The sequence below is a fragment of the Nerophis ophidion genome, linkage group LG29 (assembly GCF_033978795.1).
Source record: "Nerophis ophidion isolate RoL-2023_Sa linkage group LG29, RoL_Noph_v1.0, whole genome shotgun sequence".
Taxonomy (NCBI): Eukaryota; Metazoa; Chordata; class Actinopteri; order Syngnathiformes; family Syngnathidae; genus Nerophis; species Nerophis ophidion.
This window is the reverse complement of record NC_084639.1, coordinates 20,590,185-20,609,492: the sequence shown is the minus strand read 5'-3', so window position 1 is coordinate 20,609,492 and position 19,308 is coordinate 20,590,185. Positions and strand designations below refer to the sequence as shown.

Sequence of the window (19,308 nt, the reverse complement as noted above, 5' to 3'; positions counted from 1 at the left end):
AAAAATGTATCCTTTATCATAGCTACACGCACGACAAAAAAAGCGCGTGTAAATCAGTGGTATTCAGTGAGGTAAGAATAATTAAATGTGCTAACAGTTCATTGCTCCTGCTAAATGAATGACACTGAGTGGAGCGGATCACCACTCCAAGATGGCGGCCCCGCGCCTCGTCACCGCTACCTATAAGACGTCTCTGGTAAAGGGAGTGATGACGTCAGTAGGACGCGACTCGGGACTGACCCACAGTAAAGATGGCGGACACGTCGGGGACCGAGCTGTCAGACGAGAAAGACGCGGACAGTGAGCGCCAAAACAAGCTCGGCTTGCCGTGGGACGGAGCGAACCAGACCGGGAAAGTCGTCATTTCTTCAGCCCTGCCGGAGACTTTGGGCTTTTACGACATTAGCGCCGCCAGACGCGAGAGAAGCGAGCACTCGGCAGGTGAGAGGTCGCCTTGGCTCCGCCCACTTTTTGGCGCGGCTAGCCTGCTTCTTACATTTGCTACTTTTCTGTCCTAAATTAGTCTCTAACGCAGACTATTTGCAAAGACAGACAAATTGAAGAGTGTGGGGACACTTTGATGTCATAATTATGTTGCTTATGCATCCAGTCATGGTCACAAGTTTGCATACACTTGTAAATAACATGACGTCATGGCTAACTTAAGTGTCCAATCATTTCTACAACTCTTATTTTTTTTTAATTGGAAGCACATACTTGTTGGTCACAAAAAAAGATTCATGAAGTTTGGCTTTTTTATGAAATTATTATGGGTCCACTGAAAATGTGACCTGCGATGAGGTGGCGACTTGTCCAGGGTGTACACCACCTTCCGCTCGATTGTAGCTGAGATAGGCACCAGCAACCCCTACTTAAATGAGATGTTCTTATTTAAACGGGGATAGCAGGTCCATTCTATGTGTCATACTTGATCATTTCGCGATATTGCCATTTTTTAGCTGTAATGATTTAGTAGAGAACATCGACGATAAAGTTCGCAACTTTTGGTCGCTAATAAAAAAGCCTTGCCTTTGCCGGAAGTAGCAGGCGATGACATCACTGGTGTGAGAGCTCTTCACATCCTCACATTGTTTATAATGTGAGCCTCCAGCAGCAAGATCTATTCGGACCGAGAAAGCCACAAGTTCCTCATTAATTTGAGCGAGGATGATAGATTTGTGGATGAGGAAATTTAGAGTGAAGGCCTAGAAAAAAAGAAAAAAAAAGGGCGAGGGCAAGTGAGACCGATTCAGATGTTTTTAGACACATTTACAAGGATAATTCTGGGAAATCCCTTATCTGCCTATTGTGTTGCTAGTGTTTTAGTGAGTTAAAGAGCACCTTAAAGTCGAAGGGGTGTGGCCACGGGTGTTTTGACGCCAGAGTCTCTGAGAGAAGTCACGGCAGCAGGACGACGCTGGCTCCGCTGATCTCCGGTAAGAGGCGACTTATTTCCACAATTTTCTCACCGAAAACTGCCGGTTAACATGTTCGCTTGACCGCTCTGATCCAAAGTAAAGCTTCATCTCCGGGAATTTTAAACAAGGAAACACCGTGTGTTTGTGTGGCTAAAGGCTAAACGCTTCCCACCTACATATTTCTTCTTTGACTACTCCATTATCAATTGAACAAATTGCAAAAGATTCAGCAAGGCAGATGTCCAAAATACTGTGTAATTGCGCGACGAAAAGAGACGACTTTTAGCCGTAAGTGGCGCTGAGCTAATATGTCCGCTCTAACCAATGACGTCACAAACACGGGTCAACATAAGCGTCATCGTTCCGCGACGTTTTCAACAGGATACCTCGCGGGAAATTTAAAAGCGCAATTTAGTCAACTAAACCGGCCGTATTGGCATGTTTTGCAATGTTAATATTTCATCATTGATATATAAACTATCAGACTGCGTGGTCGGTAGTAGCGGGTTTCAGTAGGCCTTTAAATAGGGCTCATGTGATGCAGTCAAACGCGACAACGGGAAAGTCAAAGGAACTCGGCACAGATCTGAATAAACGAATCATTGACTTGAACAAGTCCCGAAGAGCCATTTCAAAGCAGCTTAACGTCCCAAGAGCAACTGTACAATAAGTGCAAAGTGCATGGCACAGTTTTGTCACTGCCAGGATCAGGAAGAAAAGGCAAGCTATCCCCCGCTGCTGAGAGAAAATTGGTCCGAATGATTAAGAGTCAACCGAGAAGCACCAAAAAGCAGGTCTTAAATCAATTGGAAGCTGCTGGAACACAGGTGGCAGTGTCCACAGTCAGGTGTGTTTTGCATCGCCATGGCTACCATGCAAGAAACAACACCTTAAGGCTCGTTTAAAGTTTGCTGCTGATCACATGGCCAAAGATAAGTCCTTCTGGAGGAAATTTCTGTGGTCAGATGAAACAAAAATTAAGCTGTTTGGTCGCATTACCCAGCAATATGTTTGGAGGAGAAAATGTGAGGCCTTTAATCCCAGCAACACTATGCCTACTGTCAAGCATGGTGGTGGTAGTATTATGTTCTGCACCTGTTTTGCTGCCAATGGAACTGGTGCTTTACAAAGAGTAAATGAGGCAATGAAAAAGGGGTACCTCCATATGTTGAAAAGCTTCATTTAGCCTACTGGTGTGTATTTATAAACGCTTGATTTATATAGGCTAGTCAGGTAAAGTTTCGGCTACCTTACTTCTGCAGCCTTCATCAGAGGTGTCACGTGATGTTAGCCATAACGTTGTCTGAAGTGGTGGGATGGCGGTGTGCGTAGGGCAGTGTCGTCTGGATGTCTACCAAACGTCCACTACCAAATACCCCACACCTGGGACAAAGTCCTGCAGGGCAGTCCCCGGCCGTTTGGTAGACATCCAGATGACAAGGTGCGCACCGCCCTACCCCCTAACGCACACCAGGGGTCACCGCCATCCCACCACTTCAATGGAACAATCAGAGGTGTGTAGAGTAGCCAGAAATTGTACTCAAGTAAGAGTACTGTTACTTTAGAGATTTATTACTCAAGTCAAAGTAAGGAGTAGTCACCCAAATATTTACTTGAGTAAAAGTAAAAAGTATGTTGTGAAAAACTACTCAAGTACTGAGTAACTGATGAGTAACCTGTTTGTTTGATGATGACGGCAACAAGTAATGCACAAAAACATAAACATAGCAATGAGCAAATTCAGAGCCAGGAATATCTCTTAAGCAACTAAAACAATAATATATATTAAATAATAATACATTAAAATAAAAAAATAAGTCTAATTGAGCCACAATAACTTAACAGCACCATAGGCTCAGTAGGCATTGATTGATTGATTGAATGATTGAAACTTTTATTATTAGATTGCACAGTACAGTACATATTCCGTACAATTGACCACTAAATGGTAACACCCCAATAAGTTTTTCAACGTTAATCAATTACTTATTAAACGACCAAGTCGAGGTGATCTACCTCACATATACATACACACATATCATATATAATAATTTATATTTATTTATTTTGCCATTTTTGTTCACATGTTAAAGGTGTTTTAATGAATATACATGCATGTTTAACATATAGATTCCTATCTTTCATTCTAGACAATAATATAAGTTGGTGTATTACCTGATTCTGATGACTTGCATTGATTGGAATCAGACAGTACAGTGCTGATAACGTCCACGTTTTCAAATGGAGGAGAAAAAAAGTTCCTCCTTCCTGTCACATGAAAGCCGTTGGTTTTTGGCATCTTACTGTATTTGTCCAGCTTCCATATTTGTTTTTACACACTTTACAAGAAATACATTGGCGGCAAACTCCGTTGCTTGCTAGCTTGTTTGCGCTGGCTTTCGGAGACTCTTATTTTGTTAGCGCAGGCGCAATAGAGCGGCACTTTTATTGTGAAGACAGGAACTGTGCGATCAGTCTTTAGGCTTTTGACGGGAAGTACGGTTGAAATAAAAAGTGTCTTTTTTCCTTTACACTTTTGATTGATTGATTGAAACTTGTATTATTAGATTGCACAGTACAGTACATATTCCCTACAATTGACCACTAAATGGTAACACCCCAATAAGTTTTTCAACGTTAATCAATTACTTAATAAACGACCAAGTCGAGGTGATCTACCTCATACATATATATATATATATATATATATATATATATACACATACATTTATTTATACATTATATAATTTATATTTATTTTGCCGTTTTTGTTCACATGTTAAAGGTGTTTTAATGCATATACATGCATGTTTAACATATACATTCATATCTTTCATTCTAGACAATAATATAAGTTGGTGTATTACCTGATTCTGATGACTTGCATTGATTGGAATCAGACAGTATAGTGCTGATAATGTCCACTTTTTCAAATGGAGGACAAAGCTTTAATTTCAAATTGCCTTTCTATTGTTGGTGTTGGGTTTTATCAAATAAATTTCCCCCCAAAAATGCGACTTATGCTCCAGTGCGATTTAAATATGTTTTTTTTTCCTTCTTTATCATGCATTTTCGACAGGTGCGACTTATACTCCGAAAAATACGGTAGCTCATTTTTTGTAATTTATTTGGTTTATACGATCCTGCTCTTTTGTTCCTACCTGTTTTTTCTGTATTCTCCAATAATGAACAGAGGGTGGAAAAAATTCAGAAAAACTGCCATATTGTCCCTCTTTCAGCCACAATTTCTTTGTTTACTTTGTTTACACTCCATGCAAAGAATCAACAGCGAGACAGCCAGTCGGGTCGCAACTCCCAATTTTTTTTCTGACCCAAAAACTATACATACAGAACTATTATCAAATGTATTTTTGATATCCATTACGTGTCTATCACAATATATATCGATCGTTGTATTGGCGCCCCACAATAATAGACTCATTCTTACGCAGTCCATGAATTGTTGTTGCAGATCCGTCATTGACCCGCTTCGTCTGCACAGAGCTGACCAGAGGCTACTTCCTGGAGCACAATGAGGCCAAGTACACCGAGCGCAGGGAGAAGGTGTACACATGCATGCGCATCCCCAAGGAACTAGAGAAGGTACCCCGTCGTCTTACCGACACAAATATTCTACCAAAACCTCTATGCAGATTACAAAACCCAGAACCAGTGACATTGTCACGTTTTGTAAATACCATACCATACCAACTTTATTTATGAAGCCCTTTAAAAACAACCACCGTTGAAGATCAAAGAGCTGTAGACCACAAAGAAACAGAGGCAAAGGACGGACTAAAAAAATAACATTTAAAACAGAAGTAAAATATGCATTGAAAAAGCAAATACAAATTACTCTAAGAACAATTTGTTAGATAAAAAGTAGTTAAGCTTTTCCACTAGACCTGCACGCACTCTTCTTCCCTGGCTCGCCCGCCTGCTCACTCTCTCTCTCTCTCCCTCCCCCCCCGGGCGCCACTGTAAATATTAGACGAGCGCACCGGTAGCTTCCGAAGCACTCCGCCGAAGGACCGAGCGACAATACAAGACTGTGGCGCACCGGACCCCAGATTATGCATTGAAAAAGCAAATACAAATTACTGTAAGAACAATTTGTTAGATAAAAGGTAGTTAAGCTTACAAAAGATTATGCAGATTACAAAACCCAGAACCAGTGACATTGTCACGTTTTGTAAATACCATACCATACCAACTTTATTCATAAAACCCTTTAAAAACAACCACAGTTGACGATCAAAGAGCTGTAGACCACAAAGAAACAGAGGCAAAGGACGGACTAAAAAATAACATTTAAAACAGAAGTAAAATGTGGATTGAAAAAGCAAATACAAATTACTCTTAAAAACAATTTGTTGGATAAAAAGCAGTTAAAAAGGTTAAAAAACGTTTAAAGCAGGGGTCTCAAACACGCGGGCCAATTGCGGCCGGCGAGACGTTATTTTGCGGCCCCCACCTTAATATGAAAGTTAAAAGTGGAACATCATCACCAAACCTATGCAAGCGTCAGTATATACCTTGATGTTGCAGAAAAAAGACCATGTATTTTTTAAACCGATTTCCGAACTCTAAATGGGTGAATTTTGGCAAATTAAACGCCTTTCTGTTTATCGCCCTTTTAGCGATGACGTCAGAACGTGACGTCACCGAGGCAACGCACCCGCCATTTTCATTTTCACATTACAAACACCGGGTCTCAGCTCTGTTATTTTCCGTTTTTTCGACTATTTTTGGGAATCATGCCTCGTCGGTGTGTTGTCGGAGGGTGTAACAACACTAACAGGGAGGGATTCAAGTTGCACCACTGGCAAGAAATCTGCCGCCAGACCCCTATTGAATTTGCCAGTGTCTGCCGGCGATGCTAAGACAGACATGGCACAGAGAAGTATGGATAACCTGCAGATGCATTTGCAACAATTAAGTCAACGAAATCACAAAGGTGAGTTTTGTTGATGTCGTTGACTTATGTGCTAATCAGACATATTTGGTCGCGGCATGACTGCCAGCTAATCGATGCTAACATGCTACGCTAATCGATGCTAACATGCTAATTACGCTAGCTGTATGTACATTTGAAACTAGATACCCACATTTAATGCCAAACAAACACTTACCAATCGACATATTTAAGTTGCTCCAGTGTCACAAGATGCGAAAGTCCTGATCGTTTGGTCCGCACATTTTACCAGCGATGCTAAAAAGGCAGCCATGCTATGGGCCACTTCATTGGGTACACCCACGCTATGGCCGAATAGCGTCAATAGCTATTCGCTCAATTTCTTCTTCAATTTCGTTTTCGCTATCTGCCTCCATACTCTGACCATCTGTTTCAATACATGCGTAATCTGTTGAATCGCTTAAGCCGCTGAAATCCGAGTCTGAATGCGAGCTAATGTCGCTATATCTTGCTGTGGTAACCGCCATGTTGTTTGTATTGGCAGCCCTGTATGACGTCACAGGGAAATGGATAGTGGTTTCGAAGATAGCGAAAATAAGGCACTTTAAAGCTTTATTTAGGGATATTCCGGGACCGGTAACATTTTGAAAAAAACTTTGAAAAATACAGCAAGCCACTGGGAACTGATTTTTATCGTTTTTAACCCTTTTGAAATTGTGATAATGTTCCCCTTTAATGTTAGAGCGGCCCGGAAGTTTTATATGAATGGTGCTTGACAGCGTTGTGTGTGGAGCTGAAGGAATCTACCAATCACGGTGTGGTATATGGCTCACTTGAGTGATGCAAGCAGTGAAACGTTTTGCCGCTTTTCCACTAGACCCGCACACGCTCTTCTTCCCTGGCTCGCCCGCCTGCTCGCTCTCTCTCTCTCTCTCCCTCCCTCCCCCAGCGCCATTGTAAACGGGAGACGAGTAGCCCGGTAGCTTCCGAAGCACTCCGCCAAAGGACCGAGCGCCAATACAAGACTGTGGTGCACCGGACCCCAGCGCTGATACTCCGACAGAGAGTCGCTGGGCTAATCGGACGTGTAACGCGTTAGTCGTGATGTTAGCCCGTTCGGGGCTAATTGTGCTACCGTAACTGTAAACTCCACGGCGAGCAGACAGAGACAATTTTGGTTATTTGGGTCCAAAATGGCTCTTTCAAGGTTCTGGTTTGCCTACCCCTCTGAGCACTCCCCACTGGACTTCCCGAGAGACACTGTCGAATGCCTTCTCCAAGTCCACAAAACACATGTAGACTGGTTGGGCAAACTCCCATGCACCCTCATGGACTCTGCCGAGAGTAAAGAGCTGGTCCACAGTTCCACGACCAGGACGAAAACCACACTGTTCCTCCTGAATCCGAGGTTGGACTATCCGGCATAGCCTCCTCTCCGGTACACCTGAATAAACCTTACCGGGAAGGCTGAGGAGTGTGATCCCACCATAGTTGGAACACACCCTCCGGTCCCCCTTCATTAGTTGTGTTCTATAGAATGTTTTTTTAATTTTTTTGATGTTTTTTTTTTTGCAGTTGATGATCTTTGGCTTCTTTCTGTGCGTGGACGCCTTCCTGTACGTGTTCACGCTGCTGCCCCTCAGGGTGCTGCTGGCCCTGCTGCGCCTCCTCACGCTGCCATGCTGTGGCTTCAGGTCAGAAAGCACAAGTCAAGCCGAATGTCTCTTATGCTCCCTGGACACATTTCTAGAAAGTGTAGTAGTGTTTTCTGTTGGCCGAATGAAGTAGCAGCTGCACTCATCATAATGTCAGCTGTTTTGACCGACTCACACAGCACACCTCTCCCGTCCAAAGGCAAAACCCAGTAACTCCATGTTGGTCCAAACTGAGCTGATAATAATTTTGGAGTTCCTAGGGGATATGCTTTACATTAGTGTATGCGTGTAATTTGTTCCGTAAGTAAGCTGTTACTTACGGATCTACCGCGTAGATCAGGGGTGCCCATTACGTCGATCGCGAGCTACCAGTCAACCGCGGGGGGTGTGTCAGTCGATCTTCAGCCAGGCTTTTAAAAAAAAATAGACCTAAAAATGAGTGATCATCAATCTTCACCAAGACGTCACTTAAATGACATTCACGGTACCGGAGGGTCTTGTGAGATGACACTGGCTGCTGCAAGATCATTATTATGAAAATATGACCGAGAGGAAGGCGAGAAACACTTTTTATTTCAACAGACTCTCGCGCCGTACCTTCCGTCAAAACTCTAAAGGCCGACTGCACATTTCCTATCTTCACAATAAAAGCCCTGCTTCATGCTGCCTGCGCTAACTAAATACAGAGTCTCGGAAAACTGGCGTGCACAAGCGATCCCTCAGAAAGCTGGCATGCGCATCACTTGTGCACGCCAGCTTTCCGAGACTCTTATTTTGTTAGCGCAGGCAGCATGAAGCAGGGCTTTTATTGTGAAGATAGGAAATGTGCAGTCGGCCTTTAGAGTTTTGACGGAAGGGACGGCGCGAAAGTCTGTTGAAATAAAAAGTGTTTCTCGCCTTCCTCGCTGTCATTTTTTCCTAATAATGAACTGGCAGCAGCCAGCGTCATCTCACAAGACCCTCGGGTGCCGTGAATGTCAATCAAGCAAGCTGCGGAATTTGCCGCCAATGTTTTTCTTGTAAAGTGTATGGAAGCTGGATGAATTAGATGCCAAAAACCAACCACTTTCATGTGGTATTGTACAGAAAGGACAACTTTTTTTCTCCTCCATTTGAAAATGTGGGCGTTATCATCATTACTGTCTGATTCCAATCAATGCAAGTCATCAGAGTCAGGTAATACACCAACTTATATTCTTGTCTTTGTGAAAGAAAGACATCTATATGTGTTACACATGCTTGTATTATCATTAAACACATTTAACTTGTTTACAAAAATGTCTCTTTCATAAATAAATAAATATAAATGATATATATAAATGAGGTAGATCCCCTCGAGTTGGTCAATTAAAAAGTAGCTCGCCTGCAGAAAAAGTGTGGGCACCCCTGGCGTAGATCATGGGTGTCAAACTCGCCGTGTAATTTTATTTGGCCCTTGAGGCAATTATTAATTAAAACTAGAGCTGGCCCGCCGGTATTCAACGCTAACTTTCATACTTGCCAACCCTACCCATTTTTCCAGGAGAATCCCGAATTTCAGTGCCCCTCCTCGAAAATCTCGCAGGGCAACCCTTCTCCCGAGTTTCCACCCGGACAACAATATTGGGGGCGTGCCTTAAAGGTACTGCTTTTAGCATCCTCTACAACAGGGGTCGGGAACCTTTTTGGGTGAGAGAGCCATGAAAGCCAAATATTTCAAAATGTATTTGCGTGAGAGCCATATCATATTTTTTAACACGGAATACAACTAAATGTGTGCATTTTTAAGTAAGACCAACATTTTTAGAGTATAATAAGTCTCTTATTCTTTTTAATAATATTGTTATTCTGAAGCTAACCAATAATAAATAAAATGTCATGTCTGTTGATCATGTTTTTGTTTGGCCATGTGCTGTTTGTCCTTTGGACTCTTTAAGTTCCTGTTTTTTTCCACTCCCTTGTCTGGATTCCTTGGTTACTCATTTTGTCCACCTGTCTCTGGTGAACAAAATGCCCGCTCACCTGCTTCCCGAGCACTAATCAGAGGCAGTATTTAAGCTCGTCTTTGCCAGTCAGTCGCCCTGGCGTCAATGTGATCTTTTCTTGCTCTGTGCTGACTTGTTTCATGCCTTGCCATAGTTTCGTAGTTTTGTTTGATTTATGTTCATAGTCTGTTTATGCGTTAGCTTTCTTCCTTAGCCCAAGTTATGCCGCCGCTGTGAGCGATTTTTGTTTGTATCTTTTTTTAGTTTAAATTTAGTCATGTTTTTACCTAAATGCCGTGTCCCGAGTAGTCCGTCTGCCTTCCTGGGAGAATGACCCCGCATCGTGACATAAAATACTTCTTACCATTAATGCGACTTCTTGAACAGGTGCGGTAGGAAACGGATGGATGGATTTAAATGCATGAGAATGTTTTATATTTTCAACGTTATTATTAGCACTGTAAATTCCAGCGGAATTATTCATAATTATCGTGTTAAGCAATGTCAGCTAAGATTTATCTGAGAGCCAGATGCAGTCATCAAAAGAGCCACATCTGGCTCGCGAGCCATAGGTTCCCTACACCTGCTCTACAACCTGTCGTCAGGTCCGCTTTTCCTCCATACAAACAGCGTCACGTAATATATGCGGCTTCCACCCACACACAAGTAAATGCAAGGCATACTTGGTCAAGAGCCATACAGGTCACACTGAGGGTGGCCGTATAAACAACTTTAACACTGTTACACCACACTGTGAACCCACACCAAACAAGAATGACAAACAGATTTCAGGAGAACATCCACACCGTAACACAGGGGTAGGGAACCAATGGTTCGCGAGCCAGATGTGGCTCTTTTGATGACGGCATCTGGCTCTCGGATAAATCTGACCTGACATTGCTTAACATAATAACTAATAAATAATTCCACTTGTAATAAGTGTTAAAAATAATGTTCAAAACATAAAACATTCTCATGCATTTTTAGTCCGTTTACTACCGCACCTATTCAAGAAGTTGCGTTAAGAAGTTATTTATTTATTATTGGTTAGTGTGGGGCTTGTCCTCCTGGGGGTTCTTCAGACCACCAAGCACCGACATGAGAGCCCGTTTCAGGGTTACACTATTGTTTAATTTTTCAATAAGTCTCTCAGTTGCTCGCGCTCTAGCTCCAGCCCCAACCCCGTCTCTCCTCCGTGCTGTTGCTTATAACAGGGCTCAGGTGGGCCATCTACGCAGCTCTCACTGATTTCGAGGCCGATCCTGGCAACACCCCAGTTTGCTGCAGGCCCGCGGGCCACGCCCCCTCCACAGTTAGCTTCAGAATAACAATGCTATTACAAAGAATAAGAGACCTATTATACTCTGGAAATGTTGGTCTTACTTAAAAATGCACGGGTTTAGTTGTGTTCTGTGTTAAAAAAAATATATGGCTCTTACGGAAAGACATAACACAACAGAACGAATACCCAGAACCCCTTGCAGCACAAATTCTTCCGGGACGCTACAATATACACCCCCGCTACCAACAAAACTGGATTTTGCATGTCACCATAAAGTTATATAAGCCCTGCTTGTTCAATATTCAATGCAAAACTTCTTTGGGTCCCTATTAAAATGTTAAGTTGTTCAACTTTGGCCCGCGGCTTTGTTCCGTTTCGAATTTTGGCCCACTCTGTATTTGAGTTTGACACCCCTGGCGTAGATTCAACGGAAAAACCTCGTATCTCAAGGGACCAATCGGAGCTTCTTTGTCAGTCGCCTTATCGTCTTTAACGAGACATTTGCACGAATGGGGGGCCGACGGTCAAGCTGATTATGTGATATTATGGCACGAAGGGGATATTTGGAAGCACCTTCATTAAATGTATTGTTCTTGATTCTTCCCCTCGCATGCTCTTTCGGGCAGATAACTGGGGAGGTCAAAATGAAAACTGGACGCTGTGTGCAAACGCAGAACGGGGCCCACCCGAGATTGTGATAAAATATCTGGAGAAAGGGCACACTTTCATGAGAGCAGAGTCAATCCATGGCTCAATCGGCAGGAAAATGAAAGCTCTAGAAAACGTCAATACCAGGGGTAGGGAACCTATGGCTCTAGAGCCAGATGTGGCTCTTTTGATGACTGCATCTGGCTCTCAAGATAAATCTTAGCTGACATTGCTTAACACGATAAGTAATGAATAATTCATCCAACGCCCTCGACGCGAACCCCTTAGGGGTGATGGACAACTGGGCAGTGCCTGAAGAGCTGCAGCCCGCCACCGTAGCCCCCCCACTCCCTCCCCTCTGTTGCAAGTCTGGAAATGTATGTTGTGATACGTATATATGCTTTTTTTTCCTCCCCATAGCTGTTCTGTGACCCTAAACACTGTTTGGTTGTCTAATCCAATCAATCAGTCAATCAACAAAGTTGTGTTGTACTCGGGCAATAACAATACTTACCTACCTACATAATTATGCTGGTAATCACTGTCAAAATATCCGCTTTCTACTGCACCTGTTCAAGAAGTCGCATTCATGATAAGAAGTATTTGATGTATTATTGGTTAGCTTCAGAATAACAAAATTAATAAAAAGAATAAGAGACCTGCGATACTCTAAAAATGTTGGTCCTACTAAAAGAATGCCTGCATGTAGTTACATTCATTGTTAAAAACTATTATATGGCTGTCACGGAAATAGATTTTAAAATATTTGGCTTTCATGGCTCTCTCAGCCAAAAAGGTTCCCGACCCCTGGTCTATACCCTGGGTGTCAAACTCTGTCCTGAAAATGTGCGTGCGTCCGCCTTTGTAGTCCGTGACAACCCCATAGTCATAAGCTTTTTCTATTTTTCTATCTTCTTGTTATGGGACATTCATCCTCCACTTTTTCCATTTCTAATATAAAGTAGTGTAAAGTTCTTACTTATATCTGTCAGTTGACTCGCCATGAAAGCAATAAAACATACCGGTGTCGTGAGTTTACATTATTCACCCAAGGAACTTTAGTTACTGGAGAATTCCGTTCGGATGTTTTTTCATAGGTCACATTTCGGGCGTTGTTGTTGCACTAGTGATTTAATTTGGCCCTTGAGCTATTCCCGTAATGATATGACAATAATAATAATACATCTTAATCAATTAATATAAAATGTGTGATATAATTTGCGATGCAAGCAGTCCTGCAGCATGTTTACTTGTGTAAAGCTTGACGTCCAGTAAACATCTAAATGTCTTTCAATAAACACACAAGGTTGGTCTTTTCTTCTATTTCAGTCGAGTCATTTACAAAAGGTAAACATGCTCGGTTTAAAGCTACTGTTAGCTAGCAGCTACACGACAGCTAGGCACACAATAGCACACAAGCTCGACATTAGTAACAAGTGTCCGTAATTAAACTATTACAGTGTAAAACCGCACATTTCTCAATATAAACAAATATCACATCATTATAGTTGCATACAAAGTGTATTAAAAAAGGATCCAGTAACAAACGGGTCCGCATCATTTAACTTACTGCCTTATGAACTTCACTTAATGAATTAGCATAAGTCCATTCCGAACAGTTGATAATAAATAGGTTAGTGTTTCTCATACCTACCATTGTTCTCTGTTTAACTGCCGTATTTTTCGGACCATAGGGCGCACCAGATTATAAGGCGCACTGCCGATGAGCGGGTCTATTCAGGTTTTTTTTTAATTCAGCGGATTATAAGGTGCATTATTATTTTTTTCTAAATGTAAAAGACTTCCTTGTGGTCTACATAACATGTAATAGTGGTTCTTTGCTCAAAATGTTGCATAGATGTTTTTTACAGATCAACTCAGTCGCTTTCTGATGCGCCGTTTTGTGTGCGGTCTTATTTACGTGCCTCTACTTCGACAGCGTCTTCTCCCCGTCATTTTTGTTGTAGCCGTGTAGCGTGCAAGGACGGGAGTGGAAGAAATGTCAAAAGATGGAGCTAACTGTTTTGATTACATTCGGACTTTACTTCAATCAATAACGGAGCAGCATCTCCTCATCCGTGGCTCACTAGTGCGACAACAACGCCCGAAATGTGACCTATGAAAAAACATCCGAACGGAATTCTCCAGTAACTAAAGTTCCTTGGGTGAATAATGTAAACTCACGACACCGGTATGTTTTATTGCTTTCATGGCGAGTTAACTGACAGTTATAAGTAAGAACTTTACACTACTTTATATTAGAAATGGGGAAAAAAGTGGAGGATGAATGTCCCATAACAAGAAGATAGAAAAATTGAAAAAGCTTATGAATATGGGGTTGTTACGGACTACAAAGGCGGACGCATGCACATTTTCAGGACTAATGCACATACCAAGTACACATCAGCAGGTATCAGAAGGTAAGAAAAGTTGGTTTTGCATAATATTGCGAAACAAAACACCAGATAATATGTCAGCTAAGAAGTGCTTATACACACACCATAATGATACTCGTATGTTTAATGCTCCGACAATCTATCAGGCGGTGCAGCTTCATAGCTTACCAAAATCCTGCTAAAAACATTTGGACAAATTTTTGAGCGTCGTGTATAATGTTCTCTGATCTCAATAGAACATTTAAAGTGTTTGTGTCTACTGCCATCATATTGCAGTCTACACGTATCTCTTATGTGTGACTGCCATCATATTGCAATCTACATGTATCTCTTATGTGTCACTGCCATAATATTGCAGTCTTCTGTACATGTATCTCTTATGTGTGACTGCCATAATATCGCAGTCTACATGTATCTCTTATGTGTGACTGCCATCATATTGCAGTCTACATGTATCTTTTATGTGTGACTGCCATCATATTGCAGTTACACGTATCTTATGTGTGACTGCCATCATATTGCAGTCTACACGTATCTCTTATGTGTGACTGCCATAATATCGCAGTCTACATGTATCTCTTATGTGTGACTGCCATCATATTGCAGTCTACACATGTCTCTTATATGTGACTGCCATCATATTGCAGTTTACACATGTCTCTTATATGTGACTGCCATCATATTGCAGTCTACATGTATCTCTTATGTGTGACTGCCATAATATTGCATCTCTTATGTGTGACTGCCATCAAATTGCAGTCGACACAACTCTCTTATGTGTGACTGCCATAATATTGTAGTCTACATGTGTCTCTTATGTGTGACTGCCATCATATTGCAGTTGACAAGTGTCTCTAATGTGTGACTGCCATCATATTGCAGTCTACACTTATCTCTTGTGTGACGGCCATAATATCGCAGTCTACATGTATCTTTTATGTGTGACTGCCATCATATTGCAGTCTACACGTATCTCTTATGTGTGACTGCCATCATAGTGCAGTCTACACGTACCTCTTATGTGTGACTGCCATAATATTGCAATCTACATGTATCTCTTATGTGTGACTGCCATAATATCGCAGTCTACATGTATCTTTTATGTGTGACTGCCATCATATTGCAGTCTACACGTATATCTTATGTGTGACTGCATTATATTGCAATCTACATGTATCTCTTATGTGTGACTGCCATAATATCGCAGTCTACATGTATCTCTTATGTCTGACTGCCATCATATTGCAGTCTACATGTATCTTTTATGTGTGACTGCCATCATATTGCAGTCTACTTTTATCTCTTATTTGTGACTGCCATCATATTGCAGTCTACATGTATCTCAATGGTGACTACAATCATATTGCAGTCTACACATATCTCTTTTGTGTGACTGCCATCTACTGGTCACACTTGTCATTACACCATGTACCAAATAAAATTGCTTCTAGGTCGGCAATCACAACCAGAATAATTCCGTCCATTAGTTGCACCGGGTTATAAGGCGCATTGTCGATTTTTGAGAAAATGAAAGGATTTTAAGTGCACCTTATAGTCCGAAAAATACGGCAACTTTACTTGCTCAAACTTTTTTTTAACATTGCACACCACAATGTAATCAAAGTATATATCCGTGTTGATATCGAATCATATCAAAATATCGATAGCAGCCAATACTCAAGGCTCCAATATCGGTGTTGTATCATAAGTTATAAAAAGTTGTATCGAGACACCCCTACAATAAACACACCACTGCGCGCTGTCACATTTCTGATTGTGGCTCCTCCCCCTGCAGGGCACGCACATGCCCCTTCTGCAGAAGAAGCAGGTAATCCTCCCAGTTTTAATATTCCATGCCCATCACCTCCACATCTCCATCATGTCCCTTAGATGTTCAGCTGCCACATCACGGTCCACCTTGTGGGTTAGTCCTCCATCACATGTGGACGTTAAACACGCCGAAGGAAGGTTTGCTGAATGTGCCATCCGTGCATGCTTGTCTTCATTACAATTCCTGAATAACCCAAAAGCCGACAGTTAAAAATGGTGTCTTTTCAAAGTTCACAAGAGTAGCCATGACTGAAAAGGACACACTCTTTAAGATGAAATGAACTTTAATATAAATATATATATATATATATATATATATATATATATATATATATATATATATATATATATATATATATATATATATATATACTGTATGTACTGTAGTAACATTCATAATAACATGTAATATATACATGATGTAAGTGTATATGTAATGGGGTAACATTCATAATAACATATACATGATGTAATTATGTATGTAATGGAATAAAATTCATAACGTGATATGTACATGATGTGAGTATATATGTAGTATCTAGTAGCATTCATAATAACATGTAATATATACATGATGCAAGTATATGTCATAACATTTATAATACCATGTAATGTATACATGATGTAAGTTTATATGTAATGAAGTAACATTCATAACATGTAATATATACATAATGTGAGTATATATGTAGTATCTAGTAACATTCATAATAACATGTAATAGATACATGATGCAAGTATATATGTCATGTTATTACATTTATAATAAATGATAAATGGGTTCTACTTGTATAGCGCTTTTCTACCATGTAATATATACATAATGCAGGTATATATGTAATGGAGTAAAATATATAATAACATGTAATAAATACATGATGTGAGTATATATGTAGTATCTAGTAACATTCATAATAACTTGTAATATGTACATGATGCAAGTATATATGTCATGTTATAACATTTATAATACCATATAATATATACATAATGTAAGTACATATGTAATGTAGTTACATTCATTATAACGTGATACATACATAATGTGAGTATATATGTAGTATCTAGTAACATTCATAATAACTTGTAATATGTACATGATGCAAGTATATATGTCATGTTATAACATTTATAATACCATATAATATATACATAATGTAAGTACATATGTAATGTAGTAACATTCATAATAACGTGATATATACATAATGTGAGTATATATGTAGTATCTAGTAACATTCATAATAACATGTAATATATACATGATGCAAGTATATATGTCATGTTATAAAGTTTATAATACCATGTAATATATACATGATGTAAGTATATATGTAATGGACTAAAATATATAATATGTAATATATACATGATGCGAGTATGTATGTAGTATCTAGTAACATTCATAATAACATGTAATATATACATGATGCAAGTATATAAATGGGTTGCAAGTATATGTCATGTTATAACATTTATAATACCATGTAATGTATACATGATGTAAGTATATATGTAATGTAGTAACATTCATAATAGCATGTAATATATACATGATGCATGTAACGTAGTAACATTTATAATAACATGTAATATATACATGATGTCAATCAATCAATCAATCAATGTTTATTTATATAGCCCCAAATCACAAATGTCTCAAAGGACTGCACAAATCATTACGACTACAACATCCTCGGAAGAACCCACAAAAGGGCAAGGAAAACTCACACCCAGTGGGCAGGGAGAATTCACATTCAGTGGGACGCCAGCGACAATGCTGACTATGAGATGTAAGTATATATGTAATGTAACATTCATAATAACATGTAATATATACATGCTGTAAGTATATATGTAATGGAGTAAAATTCACAACATGTAATATATACATGATGTGAGTATGTATGTAGTATCTAGTAACATTCATAATAACATGTAATATATACATGATGTAAGTATATATGTCATGGAGTAACATTCATAATAACATGTAATATATACATGCTGTAAGTATATATGTAATGGAGTAAAATTCACAACATGTAATATATACATGATGTGAGTATATATGTAGTATCTAGTAACATTCATAATAACATGTAATATATACATGATGTAAGTATATATGCCATGTAGTAACATTCATATTAACATATAACATATACATGATGTAAGTCTGTATGTAATGGAGTAAAATTCATAATAACATGTAATATATACATGATGTGAGTATATATGTAGTATCTAGTAACATTCATAATAACATGTAATATATACATGATGTAAGTATATATGTCATGTTATAACATTTATAATACCATGTAATATATACATGATGTAAGTATATATGTAATTGACTAAAATATATAATAACATGTAATATATACATGATGTAAGTACATATGTAGTATCTAGTAACATTCATAATAACATGTAATACATACATGATGCAAGTATATGTCATGTTATAACATTTATAATACCATGTAATGTATACATGACATAAGTTTATATGTAATATAGTAACATTCATAATATGTAATATATACATGATGTAAGTATATATGTAATGTAGTAACATTCATAATAACATGTAATATATACATGATGTAAGTATATATGCAATGGAGTAAAATGCATAACATGTAATATATGCATGATGTGAATATATGTAGTATCTAATAACATTCATAATAACATGTAATATATACATGATGTGAGTATATATGTAGTATCTAGTAACATTCATAATAACATGTAATATATACATGATGTAAGTATATATGTCATGTAATAACATTCATAATAACATGTGATATATACATGATGTGAGTATATATGTAGTATCTAGTAACATTCATAATAACTTGTAATATATACATGATGCAAGTATATATGTCATTTTGTAACATTTATAATACCATGTAATGCATACATGATGTAAGTGTATATGTAATGTAGTAACATTCATAATAACATGTAATTTATACATGCTGTAAGTATATAAGCAATGGAGTAAAATGCATAATATGTAATGTATGCATGATGTGAATATATATGTAGTATCTAGTAACATTCATAATAACATGTAATATATACATGATGTAAGTATATATGTAATGTAGTACATTCATAATAACATTTAATATATACATGATGCATGTAACATAGTAACATTCATAATACCATGTAATATA

At 39.1% G+C, this 19,308-nt stretch overlaps 1 protein-coding gene across 2 annotated transcripts in view; it reads left to right on the top strand.

The window, feature by feature from the left end:
* Positions 1-224: 224 nt before the first annotated feature.
* tapt1a (transmembrane anterior posterior transformation 1a) overlaps positions 225-19,308 on the top strand; it is a 69,730-nt gene continuing 50,646 nt past the window's right edge. Inside the window, exons 1-4 of one of the 2 annotated variants that reach the window (XM_061891647.1) lie at positions 225-441; positions 4,891-5,021; positions 7,909-8,027; positions 16,074-16,106. In XM_061891647.1, the coding sequence (XP_061747631.1) occupies positions 252-441; positions 4,891-5,021; positions 7,909-8,027; positions 16,074-16,106 (473 nt within the window). In that variant the 5' untranslated portion in view covers positions 225-251. The remainder of the gene's footprint in view (positions 442-4,890; positions 5,022-7,908; positions 8,028-16,073; positions 16,107-19,308) is intronic. The other variant, XM_061891648.1, reaches the window with a different exon arrangement.